Source organism: Pelophylax lessonae (genome assembly GCF_965119305.1).
Source record: "Pelophylax lessonae genome assembly, chromosome: 8".
NCBI classification, from domain to species: Eukaryota; Metazoa; Chordata; class Amphibia; order Anura; family Ranidae; genus Pelophylax; species Pelophylax lessonae.
In genome coordinates, this window is record NC_138775.1 from 262,376,022 (window position 1) to 262,402,205 (window position 26,184).

General features: G+C 47.7%; 1 protein-coding gene across 2 annotated transcripts in view; it reads left to right on the forward strand.

Moving 5' to 3' along the window:
* The window catches only part of ZZZ3 (zinc finger ZZ-type containing 3), a 146,770-nt gene that overhangs the window by 53,276 nt on the left and 67,310 nt on the right, over nt 1-26,184 (forward strand). For both annotated transcript variants that reach the window (XM_082265144.1, XM_082265145.1), the window contains exon 3: nt 23,411-23,549. In XM_082265144.1, the coding sequence (XP_082121270.1) occupies nt 23,411-23,549 (139 nt within the window). The remainder of the gene's footprint in view (nt 1-23,410; nt 23,550-26,184) is intronic.

Consider the following 26,184-nt stretch of genomic DNA (forward strand, 5'->3'; position numbering starts at 1 on the left):
CACAAGGAAATCTGTGCAGAGCCTTGGCCCAGCGCACCATTCCCCCGCCTTACACACCACTCAGCTGTGGACCTGGTACTCTTACCCAATGTCAGATAGATGTGTGGCGGGTGACTGCAATGAGGATGGCTGACAGAAGGCGAGCAGTGCATCCTATGGATGTGCTGAGCGTGGAGAAGACGAGGCGGCCGGTCCTGATTGGTCAGTGCCGTCCATGTGATGGTGCTGACCAATTAGAATTCCTCTTGTCTATACACTGGGAGGTATAAATAGGATCCCCAGGGATTTAAAATCCCTGGATCAGGAAAGCAGTGTCCCGATGCCTGAAAGCAGACGGTTGACAAAATCCCAGGCGCCCGGACTCAATTTCTATTTGCCAATGCGGCCTGATGCCTGGGATTAATCGAGCCCTGCTATACACTACACAATCTGATTATACAGTTCCCTTGAGCTCTACCATTAACTGTGTAGTTCAAGGGCCTGCTTGACTGGACACAAATTGAAAGGACTGTACAGGTATGCCCTCCTGTTGCATTGTTTTGGTAAGTCTAAAGGAGATTGTACAATTAGATTGTATAGTGTATGGCTGGCTTTAGACTAAAATATTATCTGTGGTGCCCTAAGGGAGACCTCTGACTACTCCAGGTAGAAATGTAGGAACTGCAAAAGCATGAAATGCCATTTTTTGTGCATTGATTTTTTAGATCAACATTTTTATAATGATTTGGATAGTGGTTAAAACCGCTGTGATGTTTTTTTTTTTGATCTTTGTCCATCTTGAAGGGATTCTCTCCAATTTTCTTCTGACTGCTGTCATTGCGAGTGTAAGTGTGGGAAAATTGTGAATTGTCCCTAGAACAGAAATAAAGGGGGACTCTTCCAGTGGGGACTCTTGTTACAGATACAGCTAAGAGAGGATTTCTCGCCTTTGAGTGTTTGGCTCTCCCTTCCTGTTGTGGCTACAGGACAGGAAGTGGAGGGAAATTTCTTGAATGGGGAACAGATGAAAAGTCTGACAGCTGTTTTAGGCTCGGTTCACACTGCTGCTACCTGAAAATCGCATTATTTGCCTGCTTCCCGCCCACGCCATTGTAAAAGGACTGACTGGCTGAAACCCTATTGTTCTAGGTGGACGTCATATGATGTCCTCCTGAGAACACGCGGCCGCTACAGGCCGCACTCCAGTGCGATTTGTCACCTGCTGTGTCCGCTGGAAACAACGGATGACTGATCACTATACCGGTGTTCCGTGAGAAATACCTACCCGTGAGAAAAACCTACCCCTCGTCACTTCCGGTGTACGAAAGTGTCTGTAACGCGGCGGTTTACATTAAAACAGCTCGCCAGAAATATGAGTCATCTCCGCTGCTATCCCTGACACTTCCCTGGTCTTGGCTACTAAAAATAAAACCGGCGGCGGCTGTATGACAACATTAATCACGGAGCCGAGAGCCGCTTTTATATTTAGTAGACAAGATCAGGGAAGTGACAGGGACCGGAGCGTAGCTTACTCATATTGCAGGCCAGCTGTTTTAACGTACCCACCGCGATGGTAGGTTTTTTTCACTGAACAATCATCATTTCATACTAGTGCGCATGCGCACTAGGGGCTGTGAGCATGCGCACTGCCAGGGTAGGTTTTTCTCACGGGGTAGGTAATTCTCACGGAACACCGGCCCGCAGGCGGTGTCATGTGATTGCTGTGACCAATCACAGAAGATCACATGACAGTTGTAAACAATGGATGCATTCCTTTCATGACATTGTATACAATTGTGTTGCTAGCTGTGATTGGTCACAGTGATTACATGGTAAAGAAAGGGCCAGTCGCAGCCCATTTGTACCGTGTGATTAGCTGTGACTAATCACAATAATATACAGTGTTTACACACTCACTCAGTAAACATATTTGCTTATAGCAGTGAAATTCACTATGGTAACACTGTATTGCTCTGGTCACAGTATGTAAAAAAAAAAAACGGAAAAGATATTTAAAAAAATGTGTTATAATGATTGTTTTTTTTTTTTTCATGCTGTCACCAGTCAGTGTCCCTGATCACCTCCACACCAGTTACCATATTTACCGCGCACTTTTTCTGAAAATAGGGGGAAAATCGCGTGTGAATGTTATACGCCGATATTGTACTTGGCTGCCTCGGACGGAGGGGTGAGAGCAAAGCTGGGGTCTCCTGTGTACTCGGCGCTCACAGTCACACAGTCTCGCTTCCTGGACTTGCTCTTAGGAAAGACGTCACAGCATTGGACCAGTATTCTGTCTATCATAAGAGCTGGCTAAAGAGGCGGGACTGTGTGTGACTGCGAGCTCTGAGTAAACAGGAGATCCCTCTGTGTAATATCAGGCTGCATATGGGCACTTATCAGGCTGCATTGATGGGCAATGGTGAGGCTGCATATGGGCACTATCAGGCTGCATTGATGGGCAACGGGGAGGCTGCATCTGGGCACATAGGCTACATTGATGGGCAGTAGTGAGGTTGCATATGGGTACAGATCAAGGTGCCATGATGGGCAATGGTGAGACTGCATATGGGCATATATCAGGCTGCATTGATGGGCAATGGTGAGGCTGCATATTGGCACAGATCAGGCTGCATTGATGGGCAATTGTGAGGCTGCATATGGGCACAGATCAGGTTGCAATGATGGGCAATGGTGAGGCTGCATATTGGCACAAATCAGGCTGCAATGATGGGCACATAGGCTGCATTGATTTTCAATGGTGAGGCTACAGATTTGCACAGATCAGGCTGCATTATTGGGCAATGGTGAGGCTGCAGATGGACACTGATAAGGCTGCATTGATGGGCACTGACTCTTATTTGCTTCAAAGTTCTTTATTTAACCACTTAAGCCCCGGAGGATTTTCCTGCTAAAAGACCAGGGGGTATTTTGCGATTCGGCACTGCGTGACTTTAACGCGCGACGCTGTACCTAAACAAATTTGACGTCCTTTTTTTCCCACAAACAGAGCTTTCTTTTGGTGGTATTTGATCACCTGTGCGATTTTTTGATCACGCGCTATAAACAAAAAAAGAGCGACAATTTTGCAAAAATAGCAATATTTTTCACATTTTTTTATATGAAATTCCCCCCAAAAAAAATGTAAAAATCAAAATTTTTTAAAATTTTTGGCCTATTTGTTTTATGCTACATATGTTTGGTAAAAAAAATCGCAAAAAGCGTATTTTGATTGGTTTGCGCAAAAGTTATCGCGTTTACTAACAAAGGGAAAGATTTTTGTCATTTTTGTTGTTTTTTTTTTTAAAGCGTAATGGCGGTGATCTGCGATTTTTTTTTTTTTTGCGGTACTGCGACATTGCGGCGGACAGATTGGACCCTTGACTGACATTTTTGACACTTTTGGGGTTACCAGTGACATTTCTACAGTAATCAGTGCTATACATATGCACTGTTACGGTAAAAATACACTGGCAGTGAAGGGGTTAACTTTATTTGGGAGGGAGGGGCTGTGTGTGTCCCTAGGGGCGTGGTTTCTACTGTGATTGGCTGTGGCTTGAGCTGTAAGGACACTGATCAACGGATCTACATACTAGATCCGAGTGATCAGTGTCTTTACAGCGAGGAGAATGACAGGCAGCTTGTTTACATAAGCTGCCTGACATTCTCCCTCTCCCCCGACGATCGCCGAGTGGCCGGCGGACATCGGGTCCGCTGGTCACACGCGCGGGGGGGTCCGTGACCACGCGGGAGTGGGCGCGCGCCCGCTCCCCAGACCCTCCCAGGCTAGTGACGTTAATTAACGTCACTCTGCCTGGCAGGGGCTGACCGCCGCAGTAAATTTACTTGCGGCGGTCGGCAAGCGGTTAAAATGTAAGTTTTTTTTTCTTGAAACTTCCCTCATAAAATTAAAGGATAAGTCCAGGCAAAGCCTAACTAACACTAAACCTGCTCTTTGCCACATTCTAAACCTAATCTATCTAAACCTGTTAAGCAAAAATAACTGTATTTACCTATTCTGCAGCTGATCCAGTCCGTTCCCATGCTGAGCTGTCAGCGACGGGTGCAGGAGAGGCACTTGACGACAGAAGCAGGCGTTGTCTGGCCTCTACTGCCCACAGCTACTGTCACTGGAGACCGGACCAGATCAGCTGCAGAATAGGTAAGTACACCGATTTTTGCTTTACAGGGCTAGATGTATAAGGTTTAGAATGTGGCACAGAGCAGGGTTAGCGTTAGTTTTGCCTGGTCTTATCCTTTAAGGTGTGTGTTATACGCCCATAAATACGGTATCTGATGAGGCTGTACTGCACTGGTTACAGTATGTAAAAAAAAAAAAAAGTGAAAAATTGATTTTTTCACTTTCGTTCATTGACGGACACAGCTCCTGATCTTCATAACCTTTGGGTTATACTGCCCACTACAGGAGTAGGACACTGGGTAGAAAAATAATCTGGCTACGCCTATGGGCAGTCCCAGGGGGTATACTAACCCTCTCTGCTATAGGTACTCAGTTTTTTTCTGCCTAGTCAGGAGTAAGGACCTAGTTCCTTGCTGGGATCTCTGGTCCTGGCAAATTTTTTCCTTTTTAGATAGAAATGTTTTCTCCTGTTTTTTTCTTGGAAGACCTACAATCAACTGTCGGACTGGTCGACAGACTGAATAATCTAGATACAGTGGTCACCCCAGTGTGGTCAGCGAGCACGCCCAGAGCTCAGCACCGCACAAGGTCGGCCTGCGAAATAAACGCCTCGCAAGGTCATATATGACTGGGTCTCAATCAGATTCGCAGCATTCCTCCTGGCCAACAGCCCCCCATTTCGATGGCAAGGGGTTCTGTCTGGAGCAGTGCCCGTCTGGTTCCTGGTATTTTGAGTAGCTGTCCCCCCTCTCCCCTTGGAGGGTTTTGGAGTGGAAATGGGCCCCTCCTTGGGATGGTCGGATCCCCGGGTTCCCCTTCTTCCCGTCAGGCACCCCCCTTTCATCTGTCCTCCATCCTACCCCCCCCCCCCTCCACTCATGCTGGGGCTGTGTAGGTGGTCTGGTCCACCTCCTGGTGTGGGGTCAGGACGCTATGCTGGCGATGGGGGCCAGGGGGTTGTGCCGCTGGACACCGGACGATCAGCTGTGTGGGGGTAGGTTTTACCTGGTGGGGGCTCCTGCCAGGACACATTGTCCTGCCTGGGCTTGTCCTTGAGGCCTAGGGATCCCTCTTGGGTCCCTGGGAGCACCGTGGTCCCGTGCGGGGGCCACCATTTTGCTGTAGCCTGTGTGTTTCTATGCACAGTGGCCTTGTTTGTGTAGTCCGGTGGCCATTTTGTGGTGGTTTGCCATTGAGAATAGCAGCGGTCATGACAGTTGAGCCCTGTGGGTGGCGTTTTCGGCAGAGGGAGCCCCTCCTCATCCCCTGGTGCTTACTCCTGGATCTTTTCACTTCCTGATCACCACATGTGGAGTGCAGATTGTCCTTGGTTTCTGCTGGTTGGTGAGTCTGGTGGAGTTCTTTCCCTAGCACAAACAAGTAGTTACTGCCCTAACCTGTAACTGGTCTCTGCAGCAAAGAGCATTGGAAAAGCAACGCATATGACAAGACACTAAAAAATTCCAATCTCCCTCTACCGACAAGTCTGCCACCAACCAAATTGACATGTCCATCAGTATGCGTTAAAAACGGGTTTAGTTGCACACATTTGCAAATACATGCGTAACCCACAGAGCCCCAACAAGGTTTTGGGGGTGGGGGGGGGGCGCTTATCCGCCCAGATGATCGGCTTTTGGGAGGGGGCTGTACCTGTTGGGGGCTCCTGCCAAGGCTCCCCCTTCCTGCTGGTGTCGTATTTGGGGGTTCTTGGGACCCCTCTTGAGCCCCCGGGAAGTTTGTGGTGGCGCGTGGGGCCACCATTTTTTTTGTAGTCTGTGTGCTGTAGATTTGGGGGCCATGTTTGTGTAGCCTCGGCAGCCATTTTCTAGTGGTTCCTCTTCGTGGTGGGAGTCTCGTGAGGTTCATCCTTGCTCCTTTTCGGTGGCTCGGATCTTGACCTTCATTCAATGGGGGTTGAGTAGAAATTGGCCTTGAGTACCGTCAAGGGCCATGTGTCGGCTTTTGCAGTCTACTTTCAATGACCCTTGGCTACACGCTCCCTGATGCCTACCTTTCTTTAGGGTGTCTGACATTTGCTTCCTCCAGTGTGGTCTCTGTTGCTGCCTTTGGACCTTAATTTGGTGCCTTCGGTCCTTCAGAATCCTCCCTTTGAGAATTTTCGGGAGATTCCCTTGCTTACGCTGTCTCAGAAGGGGGCTTTTTCGGTGGCTATCACCTCTGCGTGCAGGGTGTTATCCTGTCATTCACCTTTCTTGGTAATTCACAAAGATAAGGTGGTTCTTTGCCCCTGTCCATCGTTCCTCCAAAAGGTTGTCTCTGGTTGTCTCTGATTTTCATTTGAATGAAGACATTGTGCCTTCCCTGTGTCCCAGGCCAAAACATCCGAAGGAAATTGCCTTGCATGCTTTGGATGTGGTCTGGGCAATTAGGGTGTAATTAGGGTGTACCTGGCAGCTATGGAGTCTTTTAGGAAGTCCGACTCGCTATTTGTGCTCACGAATGGGCCTCGGAAAGGGTTGTGTGCTTCCTCTGCGACCATTTCCAGATGGATCAGACAGTTATTCAGGCCTTTTCCATCAGGGGTCAGGTTCCTCCTTTCAAGGCGCACTCTACTTGGGCACTTAGTGCCTCCTGGGCCTTCCGTCATCAGGCATCAGTGACGCAGGTTTGCAAGGCGGCCACCTGGTCATCGGTGCACACTTTCACAAAAGTGGCCGCAAGATTTTGCACGCTGCTGTTTAGAGGACTTGATCCTCTTTGAGCAGGGCATGACAAATTTGCTTTGAAACTAGAAGCCAGCTAAAAAAGTTAGGAGCCAGTTTTTAAATCTGCTGCCCAGTGCCCCGAACTGTATTTCCGTGGCGTCAGGCAATAAGAATTGCTCGTGCCTGGGGCCAAGTGATTACAAAAAAAATGTGGCACTGACGGGGAAAGATGAGGTGGCACTGATGGGCACTTACAGGCGGCACTGATGGGCACTGACAGGCGACACTGACGGGCACTGGTAAGCTGCACTGATAAACACTAATGAGGTGGCACTGATAGACGCACTCCCAATCAAGCCCAGCAATCAATCTGGGAAGATGATGTTGGAGGTGTACAGACAGTGAGAGCAAGCCGCGCTTATCACAGCACCGTCCACCAGAGGGAGCCGGTTTGCACATAACGTGTATCCCGCTCCAGCAGGCCGCAAAAGCCTTAATTTCTTATTTATTGGCCAGGCCGACGCTAGTCCGCGCACCCAGGTGTGGGCCACATGGAAGGATGCCAACCACTGTTGCTGTGTAGCCAAGGCGCCAGGACACGATTTCCAGTCGCCATTGTGACCTGGAGCCTGAGTTTTGTCAAGGCCTGTCTTTGAGGGTATATTGTTTTTTTCAGGTGGGCTCCTGTTGCCTGGTGGGCTACTATTTAGCTTTGGGAATTTTTTTGCTGTTCCTGCCCCTCGTGTTTAACACTGCTTTGGGACGTCCAATGGTGATGAAGATCAGGAGCTGTGTCTGTCAATGAACGAAAGAGTAAATGGGATTTTTGACTGCGTAAAATCCATTTCTCTGATGTTCATTGATGGACACAGCACCCATCCCTCTAGGGAGTTGTAATTCTTCTGACACTGCTTGTAAAAAAACTGAGTACCTATAGCAGAGAGAGGGAGTATACCCCCTGGGGCTGCCCATTGGCGTAGCCAGATTCTTTTTCTGCCTAGTGTCCTCCTCCTGTAGGGGGCAGCATAACCCAATGGTTATGAAGATCAGAAGCGGTGTCTGTCAATGAACAGATAAATGATGTTCATCATCATCTGATCATCATCTTTTTGACCCCAGATCTCACATTAAAGAGGACCTGTCCTGCTTTTTTTCTATTACAAGGGGTGTTTATATGCCTTGTAATAGAAATAAAAGTGATCAAAAACATTTTTTTTAAAGGGACAGTGTAAAAGTAAAATAAATAAGGAAAAAAAAATAAATTTTAAGCGCCCCGTCCCTCTGAGCTCGCGCGCAGAAGTGAACGCAAGCGCAAGTCGGGCCCACTTAAGAAAACCAATTCTAAGTAATTTTTTAGCAAAAAATACTGAATTTAACTTATAAACAACAAGTGTCAGAAATAGGCATGGTCCAGAAGTGGTTAAATTGTGACAGTTAGAGGGGGAGAAGATCTCCTGCTAAGCGGGGGCCAAGCCTTTCATAACATGGCACACCTTGAATCTGGGTGTAATATGTTATGAAAGGTGAACGTAAAGGTTAAGTCTACCTTTCTCTGTCAGAAGAAACCCTTTTTTTTTTAAATCTTAGCAGGGCCATCTTCTGGCTTCCAGCAGTGCAGGACGTAGTCTGCATGGCACCCAACATCATGTAGATGTTTAGGGGGTTGATGTGACCTGTCACCCAATGCACATATACCCAGCTGGGGTAACTGGTCTTCTAATAGGAGATATTGCCTCAAGCACAGTTATCCGGCAGCATTTCCTGATAAATGAAGGCAGAAGGAGTCCAGGACACCCTACACATCAAGCTTTGGCACTTGCTCAGTTAAATAAAAAGAAAAGAAAAAAACAAATCTGCCCAGAGAAAGGCTTTTATAAAAGGCTCTCTTTAAATATACACTCTGTGGGGCAGGAGGTAGAGCCTTTGTTGTATTGAATAATGTTGGCCAGGAGGAATGCCCTCAGGCTGTAGGAGCTGTAATACCCTGGTTTGGCACAAAGCTTCCCTTGTGATATTATATTGATCACAGGAAGAGTTCATTGATTTCTCAGCAAAGCTCTGGAAACTTTGAACTTCTTTAGAGATAGACGAATCCCTCAGAACTTGACAGGTGATTCCTTTGTTACCCGTAGAAGAGTTTACTGTTAATCTCCAACTGCAGCTCTCACGACTTCTATAGCTCGTCTTTTTGTGCCGCAGTGTCTATTATTGCTGTGATTAGCGGCTGAGAAACCTGCAGAACATCCCCAGAATGTCATCTTTAACCAATACGCCTACATCGTCCACGCAGGTAAAAAAAGAATAAGGCTGCTTAAAGTGGAACTATTGGCAAAATAAAAAATGACGCGCATGATGCAGTCTGTAAACAGCATTAAAGCGGAACTATACTCACTTCGACTCCAGCGATGCAACGTCCCCGAATGCCGTGCCTGATCACTGACCTAATCGGGCAGCTGAGTTCTGGGTCTTGATCTCCGGCCATTGTGATTGGACAGGCGGGGATGATCTCAGTCAGATTTGGCATTTTCAAATTTGCACAGTGAGCTGCGCGTGCGCGGAAGGGTGGACAGGCAGGTAAGTAACATTAAAAGAGAAGTAAAGGATTATTTTTTATATCCCATTTACGCTTACCTAGATGAATGCAGTCCCCTGGCGCCTCTGCACTGAGAACTGAGCGTTCAAACAGACTGCACTCCTGTGATCAATAGATGTACAGCTAAACAAGCTTGTCTCTTCTGCATTAAAATTCCTGCCCGTCTGCCCATTTTTATTTTGACCTAAAGTTCCTCTTTAAAGTGGATTTGCACCCTAAAGTGGAAGTTCCACTTTAAGGCCTCCTCTCCGGGTCATGTTTGCGAAATGGAGCTTTGGGGGAGAGCGAGTAACCAATTTTGACAAGTACCCGCTCCCACTTCCGTTCCGGTCACCTTAGGCAATTGGAAGCTGTATTTCTCATTGCCCTCTCCCTCCCAAAGTCTTCTGGGACACATGATAGGTTCTAGAAGGCTTCGGAATCCAGTCACAGAGCGCAGCACCGCTTGCACATGTGCAGTGGGTACCAGGGTGTGAAGCTGCAAGCTGTCACTGGTGGGTGCCCATAGTAAAGATGCCGGTGCCGCCGAGGGAGTACACAGGGTGAAAGCGGCTGGGGTGAGCACACCGCTAGATTGTGGGACAGGTAGGTATGTGTTTATTAAAAGTCAACAGCTCTACAGTTTTTGTAGCTGCTGACTTTAGGTAAACCCAAAACGACTGGAACTTCGCTTTAACCCTTTCCTTCCAACGGTATGCATATATGCGGCCGCACTGGACTGAGTTTTTTTTTTTTTTTTTTTCTCCATAGGACCACATATATGCGTACCTCTCTTTGCTGGGAGCGTGCAGCACAGAGCCCAGGCTCTCATGAACTTTCGGGTCCCAGGACTCCGGTTTCCGGGTCACCTGATCGCTGATAGCCTCTGATTGGCTATCACAGTGATCAGTTGTCACTGTGAGCCCGCCCCTGTGTTTCCTTCCTCTACTAAATGGAAAGGAAGATATAAATAAAAAATAATTAAAGAAAAATTATATAGATCAACGACAAATCTAGGTCAGTGGCAGGTTTAGTGTTAGGGTCAAGGCAAAGGTCAGTATATTTTTGGTAGAATAAAAAAAAAAAAATTATATATATTCTAAATTAGTATCAATGTATTTTAGGTAGAATGAAAAAAAAAAAAGGAAAATGGCACCAAATACTTCTGGGCTGAACTACGGTGCAAGCAACAAATATCATACACACATAATATATCGCTGCATTAGCCTGGAGCAGGATATATTATTTTGGGCTATTCTTTGGTGGTACATTATGGTAATAGCAAGAAATATACAGCTAAATTTACAAAAAATGCTTTTTTCTCTATTACTCATTGACAGACGTAGTCCTCGGTGATACAGCACCTTCGGGTTATGTTGCCTCCACAGGAGTAGGACTAGACAGGAAATAAAATGCTCTGGCCACACCCTAGGGGCAGTCCCAGAGGGTATATCCTCTCTCTGCCACAGCAAATCAGTTTTTTTCTGTCTAGTCAGGAGTAAGGACCTAGATACCTTGCTGGGATCTTCGGTCCTGGCAGGATTTTTTTCTTAAAAAGATTTTTTTGACAGCTTTTTTCTCCAGTGTTCCAGGGAGATCTTCAAGCAAGAAAGCTGAACTGGGCGACGGGCTGGATGTTGAGATCCGGTGGTCACCCCAATTCAGCCTACGAGCGCGTGCAGGCCATAGCTCCGCGCTGGGTCGGCCGCGACATAGTCCCACTGGAGGGACTGACCCCGCGAGTTAAACGTCTCGCTGAAACGCCAAGGACCATGAGTCACGGCGTCCGTATTGGTCGACAGCCCTCCCGCCCCGGTGGAGAGGGGTACTGTCAGGAGTTGGTGCCCGCCTGGTTCCGGTATGGTGAGTAGTATGTTCCCCCTTTCCCCTGACGGGTCTTGTGGTGAACGCGGGCCCCTCTCTGTATGGTAAGGATGAGTTCCCCTCTATCCTATAACATGGCACAGATCCCCCTACTTTGAGTGTGATTTTTATGTGCAAAAAGCCAGGAGGCTTGGTTTGGGAGCTGACAATCTAATTGTAAACATGTTAATAGATTGTAATCAGTGGCAGTATGGGAATCTTACTGTGATAATATAAGTATCCTACCAGTCAGAAGCCACGGACATGTAGACTGCTTTCCAAGTCAAGTCTCCAGCAATAGCAGGCCTTCCGACGGCCATGCGGTCCGCCAGGGTCCGGTACCGCCGACCAGGCTAAATCCCCATGTAGAGAAGGGGTTGTGATGCTCTGCAGTCACGCCGCTATTCGGTACAAACCGCCGCCATTGTTTGCTAGATCGCACGAGGCCGCCATTTTGGCGTAGCCTCGTGTCTCCAGCATGGGGGCGGCCATGTTTGAGGTGACCCAAACACCTCGTGGAGCTAGGGGAGGCGCCGGAAGGCGTGCAGAGGGGCGGAGCCGCCTCCTTTCTTCCTGGGCAGCCAGCCAAAAGACTTCCTGTTTGTGAAGACCGCGCTGTAACCTGTTGCAGTGAACTCTGAGCATCAAGTGGTGAGCCTGGGGGTCTATCTCTCTCTCTCTCTCTCTCTCTCTCTCTCTCTCTCTCTCTCTCTCGATCGATAGGGATCCCTAGCAGGTAACATTGAGGGGCTTTTGTGGCGCTGGGGGTCTGAAAAAAAAAAAAAAGTTTTTTATTTAAGTTTGGATTGTATTTTCCGGGTAGTTACTGGAATAATTATGGACCCTACCACACAAATACCCCCACCTGTTTCCCTCGAGGGGGCCACGGGACCCGCCGGTGCACAGAGTATGGATGCATTTACAGCAGTTTTGGAGTCTATGGTGGCTCGGGTGGAGGCGGCCTGTCAGGGACGGGGGTCAAGAAAGCGACCCCCGCCTACCCCTATATTATCTGACACCTCTGACTCAGATTCAGAGACGGTCACTGCAGCTGCAGGTCCCTCTGCAAGGGCTGTTATCTCAGGTAAAGCCCCCTCAGACAGTGAGGAGGACGCTTCTTCTTCCGCCATAATTCAGGAAGAAGCATTGGTGAACGCACTAGTTGTGGCAGTGCGGGAAACCTTAAGACTTGAGGTTTTACCGGCAGAGGCAACTGAAACAGAGATTCCCTTTGGTACTAACAAGCCCATCAAAACGGTGAAGGTTTTTCCTGTACCCAAGTGTTTTGGTAATAAAATTAAAGGAGAATGGGAGCATTCTAAGCGTACCTTTACTATTTCCAAGCGTATTGCTAGACGCTATCCGTTTGAGGAATCCCTCATTAAGAAATGGACGGTACCACCAGTGGTGGATCCCCCTATTTCCAGGCTGAATAAAGCCACGGTTATCCCAGTGGAGGACACTTCGTCCTTTAAGGATCCGGTGGATCGAAAGATGGAAGCGGAGTCCCGCACTATCTTCTCCCTGATAGGGTCAGCATTTAGACCAGTAATTGTTATTGGTCTAGTTTCCCAGACACTAACGGAATGGGCGAGATTGGTACGCCAAGACCTAAGGGGAAAAGATATCCCCCAGGGAACATCTGATTTGATGGAACAGATTATACAAGGGCTACAGTTTGTCTGTGACGCAGCCTTGGATGCTACCCCCCTATTAGGGCATGCATCTATGTCAGCGGTAATCCTCAGACGTGTGCTGTGGTTAAAATGCTGGTCAGCTGACCTAGGTTCCAAAAAGACCTTAACGAATCTCCCCTTTCAGGGGAATCGCCTATTTGGGGCCACCCTAGATGAAATTATTAAGGATGCCACTGGGGGCAAGAGCACTTTCTTGCCACAGGCTGCTAAAGCTAAGGGACCTCGCAACAAGCGAGGACCTTTCTTTACCGCCCATAAAGGGTTCGCACGCCCGGCTGGAACAAGCGGGAAAGGCAAGACTCCTCCAGGAGGGTTCAAGAAAGACTGGTCGGACAAACAGAGGACCGACTCAGCCAAACCCGAAGCAAAGGATTACACAGCCTGAAGGTGCGCCCCCACCCGGGTTGAGGGTGGGGGGACGTTTTCACCGGTATTCAGGACATTAGATCGAGCATCGACTACTACTACCGGTGCGATTCTTCCCTTCCAACATTTAAGTACTACAGGGAGCGGTAGTCACCGTTCCCTGAATAGATCTTTTCCTTTACCTTTTCCTAAGATTAGTCTCAATTCCCCACAGGAATCGGATCTGGTTGACCAGACAGACCAAGAAGCCTCTAGCCGGGTGACTTCGGTCCCTGAGGTTCAACCAGGAAAGATCACCGTTCCTGATAGGAATCAGGTGTCTGATAAATGTGTGGGAACAGAAGACGACCAGACTTTCTCGGATGGTCAGGGCCAGATAGCTCTAGGGACGCCTGGTTCAGATCCAGTCAGCGCCAGTGGTCCTAGAAATTCTAGGATGGCCTCGTCAAGCCGGCCTGGCCAACATGCTAGTCGCAGACGTTCCGTGGGAACTTCGTCTCAGGGAGTGTCTGCGGTCTCAAGGACCAATCTACCATCGTGCTTTACAGTCGCTCGTTTTAATGGCCTGGCCATTGAGACCCAAGTACTGAAGGACAGAGGGTTGTCAGCTTCAGTCATCCCTACCCTTATTAAAGCAAGGAAAGCGACTTCCAGCAAGGTCTATTATCACACATGGAAGACTTATATCGCGTGGTGCGAATCTTTAGGATTTCCTCCACGTACCTATTCGGTGACTCGAATATTGACTTTTTTGCAAAAAGGGGTTGAGCAGAAACTAGCCTTGAGCACCATCAAGGGTCAAGTTTCAGCATTAGCAATCTTCTTTCAGAAACCTTTCGCTACCAAGGCCTTGGTGCGGAATTTCATCCAGGGGGTGCGGCACCTGGCTCCACCAGTCCGCACGCCCTTACCGCCCTGGGATCTTAATTTGGTTTTGTCGGTTCTACAGAAACCTCCCTTTGAAAACATCAGGGAGATTCCCTTGCTTACTTTATCCCAGAAGGTGGCCTTTTTGGTGGCTATCACTTCTGCTCGCAGGGTGTCAGAACTGGCTGCATTATCATGCCAGTCCCCATACTTAGTGATTCATAGGGATAAGGTAGTTCTTCACCCTAAGCCATCCTTTCTTCCTAAGGTGGTTTCAGATTTTCATCTGAATGAAGATATTGTACTACCTTCCTTGTGTCCTCAGCCCAATCATCATCGGGAACATGCGTTGCATTCCTTGGATGTGGTTCGGGCAATCAGGGTATACCTGAAGGCTACGGAATCGTTCCGTAAGACGGATTCACTTTTTGTGATCACGGATGGCCCCAGAAAGGGGTTGCCTGCATCTGCCGCGACTATTGCCAAATGGATTAGACAGACGGTGGTACAGGCTTATTCTATTAAGGGTCAGAGTCCTCCGTTCCCTGTTAGGGCGCACTCCACTCGAGCGCTCAGTACTTCCTGGGCCTTTCGCCATCAGGCGCCAGTGGTCCAGGTATGTAAGGCGGCCACCTGGTCGTCGGTACATACCTTTACAAAATTTTATAAAATTGATGTGATGGCATCGGCGGATGCCTCATTTGGCCGCAAGGTTTTGCAGGCCGCAATTTGAGGAGACCGGTGGTCTACCTCGAGGGTTTTTTTCTGTTTGAAAATTTTTTTGGTTGAGTCTCATCATTAAGGATGAGCATTGTAAACTTCTAGTTGGCACCGGTTGGGCCTTCTAGATTTGAATTTGATTTCCATTTTCCCACCCCTCATTTGTGATACTGCTCTGGGACTTCCCGAAGGTGCTGTATCACCGAGGACTGCGTCTGTCAATGAGCGATAGAGAAAAATGGATTTTTGTAAAATCTTACCGTAAAATCCTTTTCTCTTAGCTCATTGACAGACGTAGTACCCGCCCCTCTGTTTTTGAGTTGGGTTGGGTTAAATTCTCTAAACACTGCTTTTGTGACATAACTGATTTGCTGTGGCAGAGAGAGAGAGGATATACCCTCGGGGACTGCCCCTAGGGTGTGGCCAGAGCATTTTATTTCCTGTCTAGTCCTACTCCTGTGGAGGCAACATAACCCGAAGGTGCTGTATCACCGAGGACTACGTCTGTCAATGAGCTAAGAGAAAAGGATTTTACGGTAAGATTTTACAAAAATCCATTTATTTTTATTTATTTTCCATTTTGAGCCATTTTTGAGCAAATCAGGAGATATGTTACCATTTATCACCAAATGAAAGCCCAATTTGTACTGAAAAAAAAAACAAAAACAATTTTAATCAACCTGGATACACAAAGTAGTTGTGATGATATGTACAGGTTTAGTAACACATGTTAAAGTTGCAAAATTGTGTGCAGGCATTAATGTTTATTTTACCCGCAGTCACTAAGGGGTTAAAGCAGAACTAAACCCTTCTGTCCTTTTCAGCCAAGAAAGCTGCCATCTTGGCTTCTGTTTGATCTGCACATGCCATGGTGCTGCACACGTGATCAGTTATGACACCCGCCATTTGATAATTTGACAGTTTGGTTGAGAGCACAAGCAGATATGATGGTTAGCATTTCCAGCATGCCAGGAATGTTACTGATTTTTTAAACCGTTAAATTGATGGGTTTAGTTCCATTATAAAGCAGCAGGCTTTGTTTTTTTCTTTGTTTATCTTTTTAGATCCCCCCTGTAACTTGTATTATCTGTTAAGGCCAGTAAGGCTCCATTCACTTTGGACACAAAAAATCACTTCTCACTGTTTTCAATGGCATCCGCTCAGTTAGGTCACTTCAGGTTGGCCCCTTTTGCAGGTATAGCTATGTAAAATAAATAAGTGTCTATACTGTTTAAAATCCAGTAATACACTGTCTCACCCTGCTCTGCACATGCTCAGTTGCTCTCCATTTTTAGGTACTGCTGAATTTGTAACTGATCTGCTGATGGCCTTAAAGTGGAAGTAAACCCTCCTATACTTTACAGCCAAGGAAGCTGCTTCTGTTTGATCTGCAACTGCCATAGTGCTGTACAGGTGATCAATTAGGACACCAGCCATTTGATGGTTTGACAGTTTGGTTGCGGAAACCAGCAAATGGGACAGTTTGCAATCCTGGCATTCCAGGAAAGTAACAGTTTTTTGAACCCGTTAAATCAATAGGTTTAGTTCCACTTTACAGTTTAGTGCTATTTTGGGGCTCTGTTCTTCAGCAAATTGGCAGTCTCCAGCAAGAAGCAAGTTGTTATGGTTAAAGTTCTGCTTTAAATTTGCAGCGCTATTGAAAGGGTGCCTGCATTACTTTGATGCGACTTGGTGCCAGAAAGTGTAAAATCAGATCCAAGTCGCACTGGTAATCGTGTGACTTTGGTGTCCCGCAAGTGTAAATGAAGCCAAAGTCTTTTATCTTTTAATTTCTTTTTAACCCTTTTACTGCCATTGACGTATGCCATACATCCGCAACAGAGGTGGGGTTCTTCCACATCAGCCAAGAATGTTTCTAAATCTGACAAGCTGGCTGTCAGATGAAAGTAATATCGCTCACTCTCCCACATTCTCTTCCTGCAGCATGTGCCCCTGCCTTGGTTTCCCTATGTGGTAAAAAAAAAATAGTTTATTTTAAAAAGTGTGGTAAAATAGTCTGCATTGACTAACATTGGCTCCATGGCTCCTCATGCTGTACAGGACTCTGCACCCATGTGAAAGAGCCCTAAATCTACCATCTGCCTAGGGTGACAGTGCTGCTATCCATGGGTAGCCACATTGTTCCTCCATAGATCCAGTAAAGTAGTTGGTGTAGCCAGCCTCAGACAGGAAGTGTGTTATTGGCCAGACCACCAGGCTACAGAAAAAAAGGAAAGAAGAAAATGCAGCCTCCACATCTAAGAATTGATAAGCTGAAATATACTGAACAAAATTATAAACGCAACACTTGTTTTTGCCCCCATTTTTCATGAGCTAAACCCAAAGATCTAAGAAACTGGGATTCATCCGTGAAGAGAACACCTCTCTAAAGTGCCAGAAACCATGGAATGTGTGCATTTGGCCACTCAAGTCGATTACGATGAGGAACTGCAGTCAGGTCGAGACCCCGATGAGGACAGGGAGCTTCCCGGAGACGTTTTCTGACAATTTGTGCAGAAATTCTTTGGTTATGCAAACCGATTGTTGCAGCAGCTGTCCGGGTGGCTGGGCTCAGACGATCTTGGAGGTGAAGATGCTGGATGTGGAGGTCCTGGGCTGGTGTGGTTACACGTGGTCTGCGGTTGTGAGGCTGGTTGGATGTACTGCCAAATTCTCTGAAAGGCCTTTGGAGACGGCTTATGGTAGAGAAATGAACATTCAATTCACGGGCAACAGCTCTGGTGGACATTCCTGCAGTCAGCATGCAAATTGCACGCTCCCTCAAAACATTCGACATCTGCAGGATTGTGCTGTGTGATAAAACTGCACATTTTAGAGTGGCCTTTTATTGTGGCCAGCCTAAGGCACACCTGTGCAATAATCATGCTGTCTAATCAGCACCTGTGAGATGGATGGATTATCTCAGCAAAGGAGAAGTGCTCACTAACACAGATTTAGACAGATTTGTGAACAATATCTGAGAGAAATAGGCCTTTTGTGTACATAGAAAAAGACTTAGATCTTTGAGTTCAGCTCATGAAAAATGGGGGCAAAAACAAGTGTTGCGTTTTTATAATTTTGTTCACTGTATATAATTTTTTTTTGTATTTGAGTGTAGGTACACATGGTATATATACAATAGATACAATTTTAACCCCTTCCCGTCCCAAGCCATCCATTGTGTACAATTGTGTTGCTAGCTGTGATTGGTCACAGTGATCACATGGTACACACCCGGCCAATCACAGCCCATCTGTGCCATGTGATCAGCTGTGGCCAATCACAGCTAATCAACAAAACAAACTGAATCATTTTCATTACGTAAAATGCTTGCTTGTAGCAGTGAAATTCATTGCTATATGCCAAGGGTGGGGAACCTTTTTTCTGCTAAGGGCTATGTGGGTATTTATAAAATCATTCGGGGGCCGTACAAAATTATCAACTTAAAAATGTGCCTGTTATATTTGGTCAAACATTTAATGAACTCACCCTTAATGTGATGGCTGCAACTGCTTCTCTTTGGTGAGGTGTGTGATGTTAGCTGGTATTGATGATGTTGCTACTCGCAACTGGTTTTCCAGGTTTGCGTCGGTCTGTGCTGTGGGTACTGCTGGCTGGTACTGCTGTGGGTACTGCTGGTTCTGCTGTGGGTACTGCTGGTTCTGCTATGGGTACTGCTGGCTCTAGCTTATACTGCTGTGAGTACTGCTGGTTCTGGCTGGTACTGCTGGTTTTGGCTGGTTCTTCTGGCTCGGGCTGGTATTGCTGGCTCTGGCTGGTACTGCTGGCTGGTACTGCTGTGTGTGCTGCTGGTGGGAAATGCTTGCTATCAGCGTCGCCACGCTGGAGGAAGAGGCGATGTTTCCTGTATTGGTCACAGGCGGTGTGCATTTGATATCACTCCGCCTGTGACTCACTCAGACTGTCACAACGGAGCCGGAACTATACAGGAAGCATCAGCTCCATTATGACAGATCAGCTGAGAGACACAGACTCAGCTGCACGGGGGGCCGGACCAAATGACTTTGAGGGCCGCATACGGCCCCTGGGACGTAGGTTCCCCACCCCTGCTATATGCGAACATAATGTGTGGAAAAAAGAATACTAATCACTTTTCCGGGGTAGTAGATTGTTACTATGGTAACTTTATATTACTCTTGTCAAGGTGTGTTTTTAAAAAAAAAAAATAATATATATATACTGTACAGAAGTCCAATCGCACGGTAGTGGCGTCCCTACATCTGGGGGTTTTTCTCGTGTCTATCGACCTCAAGGGCGCCTACCTTCACATTCCAATATGTGCCAGTCACCAGCGCTTCCTCCGCTTTGCCGCGTGCAAGGAGCATTATCAGTTTGTGGCGTTTACCTTTGGTCTCGCTTCCGCTCCTCGGGTCTACGCAATTGTTGGCCTTGGTGCTAGTATTGTTGCGTCAGCGGGGGATCGCTGTACTGGGGTACCTGGACGATCTTCTTCTGTGAGATGAGTCTCCGACTGCTCTGATTGACACCTTGGGAATTGCTCTGCGATCTCTAAGGGGGTTCGGTTGGATTCTGAACCTTCAGAAGTCTTCTCTGGTTCAGTCAACAAAACTGGACTATCTGGGTGTATTCGGCCTCAGCTAGAGTGTTGCTTCCTCTGGAAAAACCCCAGAAATTGCAGGAGGCAATTCAGCTTTTGTTGTCCAACAGACGGTCATCCCTCCGTGCTTGCATGCGGGTGCTGGGCCTGATGGTGTCTACCTTCAAGGCAGTTCTGTTTACACAGTTCCACGCGAGATTTCTGCAAAAAGAGATTCTGGTGACATTTGACAAGAATCCACAGTCTCTAGAGGTAGCTTCGTTCTCTCGCACGAAAATCTACCTCTAGGAAGATCTGCCATTGTACTTTGAGTCTTTTGGAGTTCTCCCTCGCTCATTTTTCGGTGGCTCGGATCTTGCCTTTCCTCCAACGCGGGGGGGGGGGGGGTTGAGCAGCGCCTGGCCTTGAGTACCATCAAGGGCCAGGTTTCGGCCTTGGCGGTTTTCTTTTAATGTCCATTGGCCACACATTCCTTGGTGCGTATCTTTATTCAGGGAGCTTGACACTTTGGTTCCTCCAGTGTGGTCCCCATTACTGTCGTGGGTCCTCAAATTAGTGTTGTCAATTATCCAGGAATCCCCCTTCGAAAATATCGGGTGGTTCCTCTGCTTACGTTGTCCCAGAAGGTGGCCATTTTGGTGGCTACAACTTCTGCGTGCAGGGTGTCAGAGCTGGCGGCTTTGCCGTGTCGTCCACCTGACCTATTGGTTTCCAGAGCCAAGGTAGTTCTTCATCCCTGTCCGTTGTTCCTTTCAAGGGTTGTCTCTGATTTCCATTTGAATGAAGACATTTTGTTGCCTTCCCTATGTCCCAGGCCTAAACATCTTCAGAAAATTGCTCTGCATTCCCTTGATGTGGTTAAGGCAATCAGGGTGTACCTGGCAGCTACGGCGTCTTTTAGAAAATCAGACTCACTGCTTGTACTCACGGTTGGACATCAAAAAAGGCTTCTGCTGCGACCATTTCCAGATGGATCAGAGAGACAGTGATTCAGGCCTTTTCAATAAGGGGTCTCTTTGGCCTTCTGTCATCAGTGATGCAGGTTTGCAAGGTGGCCATCTGGTTGTCTGCGCACACTTTTACAAAGTTTTATAAAGTGGATGTGTTGGCATCTGCGCATGCTTCTTTTGGCCGCAAGGTTTTGCAGGCTGCTTTTTAGAGGACCTCGTCCTCTTTGAGGGTGTATTGTTTTTTTTTTTTTTTTTTTTTTTTTTCAGGTGAGCTCCAGTTGTTATGGTTGAGCTCCATGTTACCTGGCAGGCTATGGTTAGCCTTGGGAATTTTTTTCTGCTTTTTTCCCACTTCTCATGTTTGACACTGCTTTAGGACGTCCCGATGGTTAAGAAGAATCAGGAACTGTGTCCGTCAATGAACGGAAGAGAAAATGGCATTTTTGACTTACCGTAAAATCCATTTCTCTGATGTTCATTGACGCACACAGCACCCACCCCTCTGGGGAGTTGGCTTTCTTCTAACACTGCTTGTAACAAAACTAAGTGCCTATAGCTGACTGGGTGTAAACTCCCTAAGACTGCCCATAGGCCTAGTCAAGCTTTTTCCTGCCTAGCATCCTACTACTGTAGGGGGCAGTATAACCCAATGGTTAAGAAGAATCAGGAGCTGTGTCCGTCAATGAACATGAGAGAAATGTATTTCACGGTAAGTAAAAAAAAATCCAATTTTTCCCACAAATAGAGCTTTCTATTGGTGGTATTTGATCACCTCTGCAAAAAGAGCAACAAATTTGGAGAAAAAAAAAAAATATTTCTCTTTCGTTGATTGACAGACACAGCTCCTGATCTTCTTAACCATTGGGTTATACTGCCCCTACAGGAGTAGGACACTAGGCATAAAAAAAAGTCTAGCTACGCCTATGCGCAGTCCCAGGGGGTATACTCCCTCTCTCTGCTATAGGTACTCAGTTTTGTTTTCTGCATAGTCACAGGAGTAAGGACCTAGTTCCTAGTCGAGATCTATGGTCCTGGCAATTTTTTTTTTTCATTTGCAATGTGGTGGCTTTCCTGCATCGGGAGGATTTTCTTGCTTCTATCGATTTTAAGGATGCTTACCTTCACATTCCAATAGGTCACCAGCGCTTCCTCCGCTTTGCCATAGGGGAGGAGCATTATCAGTTTGTGTCGTTACCCTTTGGTTTCGCCTCTGCTCCTCGGATTTTTACAAAAGTTGTCCCCGGTGCTAGTATTACGCCAACGGGGGATCGCGGTACTGGGTTACTTGGACGACGACCTTCTGTGAGCGGAGTCTCTTACTGCTCTGGTGGAAAACCTTGAAATCATCATTAGAATTCTGAGGGAGTTCGGCTGGATTCTGAGATTTCAGAAGTCTGCTCTGGTTCAGTCCACAAAGTTGGACTATCTGGGTCTGACACTGGACTCAGCCTTAGCCAGAGTGCTCCTTCCTCTGGTTAAACTCCAGAAATTGCAGGCTGCAATTTGTCTCCTGATGTCCAGCAGATGGTCATCCCTCTGGACTTGCATGCGGGTGCTGGGCCTGATGGTTTGTACAGTTCCATACGAGGTCCCTGCAAAGGGAGATTCTGGCCAAATGGGATAAGAAACCGCACACTCTCTGGACAATCTGTTTCGGCTGGGGCTGGGAACGAAGGAGTTCTTTATATGGTGACTTCGTTATCTGGTGATTCGGCTTGGCAAATCCTTCCTTGCCTTGTATTGGACAGTGGTCACCACGAATGCCACCCTGTCCGGCTCGGGAGGCGTCTCCTCGTAAAAAATTCTGCTCAGGGGCTCTGAACACTGCAATAGTCCAGACTACTGATCAATATCTTGGAACTCCGAGCAATCAGACTGTGCCTGAACCATTGGACGGATCATCTTTAGGGATGTCCAGTGTGCATTCAATCATAAAATGCCACAGCCGTGGCTTATGTCAATCACCAGGGGGGTACAAGAAGAGTCCTGGCGGCTCTGAAGGGAGCCGGCATTCTAAGGTGTCCAGAATGGTTTGGAAAGGGTTGTCCGCTTCCTCTGCGACCATTTCCAGGTGGATCAGACAGACAGTGATCCAGGCCTATTCCATCAGGGGTCAGGTTCCTCCTTTCCCTGTCAAGGTGCACTCTACTCGGGCGCTCAGTGCCAGCTGGGCCTTCCATTATCAGGCGTCAATGACGCAGGTTTGTAAGGCGGCCGCCAGGTCGTCGGTGCACACAAAGTTTTATAAAGTGGATGTGTTGGCATCTGCGGATGCTTCTTTTGGAGTTGGTTTAGAGGACCTGGTCGTCTTTGAGGGTATATTGTTTTTTCAGGTGAGCTCCAGTTGTTTGGGTTTAGCTCCTGTTTACCTGGTGGCTATAGTTAGCCTTAAGAATTTCTTTTTCGCTGTTCTCCCCCTTCATGTTTAACACTGCTTTGGGACGTCCCAGTGGTTATGAAGATCAGGAGCTGTGTCAGTCAATGAACGAAAGGGAAAATGGGAATTTTGACTGTAAAATCCATTTCTCTGATGTTCATTGATGGACACAGCACCCATCCCTCTGTGGAGTTGTAGTTCTTCTGACACTGCTTGTAACAAAAATGAGTACCTATAGCAGAGAGGGAGTATACCCCTTGAGACTGCCCATGGGCGTAGCCAGACTTTTTATCTGCCTAGTGTTCTCCTCCTGCAGGGGGGAGTATAACCCAATGGTTATGAAGATCGGGAGCTGTGTCCATCAATGAACATCAGAGAAATGGATTTTTACGGTAAGTCAAAAATCCCATTTTATTTGAACTTCTAGTTAGAGTCGCACAATGTTTCTTGACATTTCCGATTTTGTAATATTCTTTTATGTGTGATCCTTGCTGTATGACGGGGTCTTATCCTGTACTGTGTATCTGAGAATCTTCATTTCACTCCGTGTAATGGATTTCTGTATAGTCTTTGTCCTTCTAGAGTCTTGAGCTGTGTGTGCTGATTGTCATTTTTTTTCTATTTTCCTTCCAGTTATCAGAGGCTTTTACAGACTATCTCAGTGCTGGAGGCTCAGCGATCACAAGCCGTGTTAGACATTGAGAATTTAACCCAACACCAGAAGGACGCGCTGGTCGATCCTATTGGATTTGTGGAGAAGCTTCAAAAGAAGGTATAGTATATAGTCTGAAGAGCAGTTTTATTCGCTTTTTTCAGGGGTAGCCGCTATCAGTTGGTGAGCTGTTCACGCTATTCACCAAACACTGCAGCTTCATATTCGTTAGTTGAAATGCTCCATTCTTCTTAATCTCAGTTTTGTCTCGCTGTGCTGAGAAAACTTCAGGTGCTGCTCAAGGATCCCATCTCCAATTCCGGCGGCTCACACAAAAGAAAAAGAGTGCTGATGTGGAAAGATTCTGTTACAGCATGCAGTCAAAGGAATGAACCCCATTTGCTTCACACCAACAGTACCTGAGTGTACTGTGAATAAAAGGGGCTTCAGCCTGGCTCCATTTGGACCACGGCCATTCGATGCGTTTCCCCCCACTCTTGGGGCTTAGTCATGGAGGTGGGGACTCAATGTGGCAGTGCAGGGTGAAACACGACGGCGGTGTGGTGAAAAGCATTGAGAGGGGGAGGAATTTTCTCTTACGTCCTCCGACAGTCGCCGCCTCTTCATATTCGTCACATATGGGGTATTAGACTTTGCTCCGAAGGAGTAGCTAGGCAACAGAATATGTTAACAATAAAGCTTTTAACATATCCCACCCTCAAGGGGTGGTCCCCTCAGTCAATACCCTCCTACTTCCTGCAACCATATCTCAGTTTTAATGTCTAGCTTGTCAGGAGTGGCTGGCTTTTTCTGTGCTGGGGCTTTCTGCCCCAGACTCTTTCTTCTTTTTAAAATTTTGTTTGAGTTTTCTCTCTACCTTTACTTAGCTGTTATTTTTGTCAGCATTAGTTAGTTCTTCGGATGAAGAGGATCATGCAGACTGGGTCTCGGGCTGATCCCCCTGATCGCAGGTCGTGGGTCAGTGGCTTCCCAGTCTGCCATCGAGCGTTCAGCCAGGTAACGCTCCTGGCACAGTGAACGACCCATCCCTGTTCGGTGCAGGGATGATTGGTGAGGTGGCTACCTCACTGGACGCTGTGCGGTTTCTTAACCCCCATTTTGTGCGTCTTGAATGCGACTCTCCCTGCCTCATGTGCAGCGGCTTGTTCGCCTGTGCGGGTTCCCCACGCCATGTGAGGTAAGTGTATTTATGTGGGGACCTGTCTGTCTGGGGGGGTGTCAGTCTGGGACTGTGTAACCTGCCTTTAATCACACTGCTTGTCTCCCTATCTCTCGGCTGCATGCTGTGGGCTGCAAGGGGGGGGGGGGGGAGATGTGTGACACTGTCTGTGTCAGGCTGATCAGTGTGTGAAGCTGTGTGCTGTGGGGCATATTTTTTTGGCATGTTTGGGCACTGTACAGCGATCGCTGCGGCGATCTGACATGTATTCTGATTCTGGAATGTAATGTGTGTTTTTTTACTGCACTGTGGAGCGGCGGTTTCGGCGCCAAACGGCGCCATTTTGCCTACTCCCGCTCCGGCCGCATGTTTTACATGCATGGCGGCCATTTTCTTGTAGCCTCCATAGGCTTACATAGAGCGCCCTGGCAGCATCACTTCCTCTTTCCAGGAACACCGATCGAGGCAGCAGCAGCGGCGAGGGTCTCCTCAGGTTTTACCCTTCTGTTCTTGCTATCCATTGCCTGTGTTCAGTTTGCATATTCCCTGTGGGGGTCTTATTGTGCTGAGTGTGATGCGGTGGGCTGCGCTTGCCGCGCTTGCTTAAAAGGGGCAGTTAACCCTTTGTTGTCTGGCATTACAGGGGCAATGGATTCTCAGGAGGGCAAATTTCCTACAGCCTTGGTGGAAAGCCAGGGGACCGCTGTCTCCCCCCCAGGGGGGGATTTGGCCACTATTGTGGCTGGCCTTGCTGCTCAGGTGCAGATGCTGGTGGCTGCTCAATCTACTAAAAGGCCCAGAGTTGCTCTTTCCTCTGATTCTGAGGGTGAAGGTGATAGGGCTGTTATGGCGGGGGCCTCCTTATCGGGGTCCCGCTCCTCTCTTGATCTAATAGGGTCTGAGGTGGAGGCTGAAGTTGAGGGGGTTGATAATTCTCCCCCTGGCTCGCCTGAAGAGCTTGCAATCATGGATGAGTTGATTGCTTCCATAAAGCAAACGCTGCGTTTGCAGGATGAGGTGTGTCCCCCCGCCGCCTTGGCGGCTTATGGGACGCAGAGAAAACGCAGGACACCGCAGGTTTTTCCCTGCAATGATGATTTTCAGCGCGCTGTTAAGGAACAATGGCGCAATCTACGCAAACCTTTTGCTGTACCAAGTAGATTCAAGCTGCGTTATCCTTTTTCACCTTCCACTGATGAAAGGTGGTGTGTGCCACCCCCAGTGGATCACGCAATTGCGGTTTTAAACAAAGCCACTGCGATTCCTGCAGAGGATTCCCCTGTGTTCCGTGACGCCACGGATAGGAGACTGGAGTCTCTTACCCGTCATACTTATTCTGTTACGGGTTCTATGCTTAAGGCTCTGTTTGCTTCTCTCATGGCGGCCCAGGCGATCGCAAGTTGGACGCAGATGCTTAGGCGCGTCCTAGTGGCCGATTTGGCCTCACCGCGACCCTGGATATGGTGGATCAAATCCACCAGGGTGTCATGTATCTGTGTGATGCGGACCTGGACCTGGTTCCGTTGGCTGCACGTGTGCACAGTGTGGCGGTGTTGTCTCGCCGCCTGATTTGGT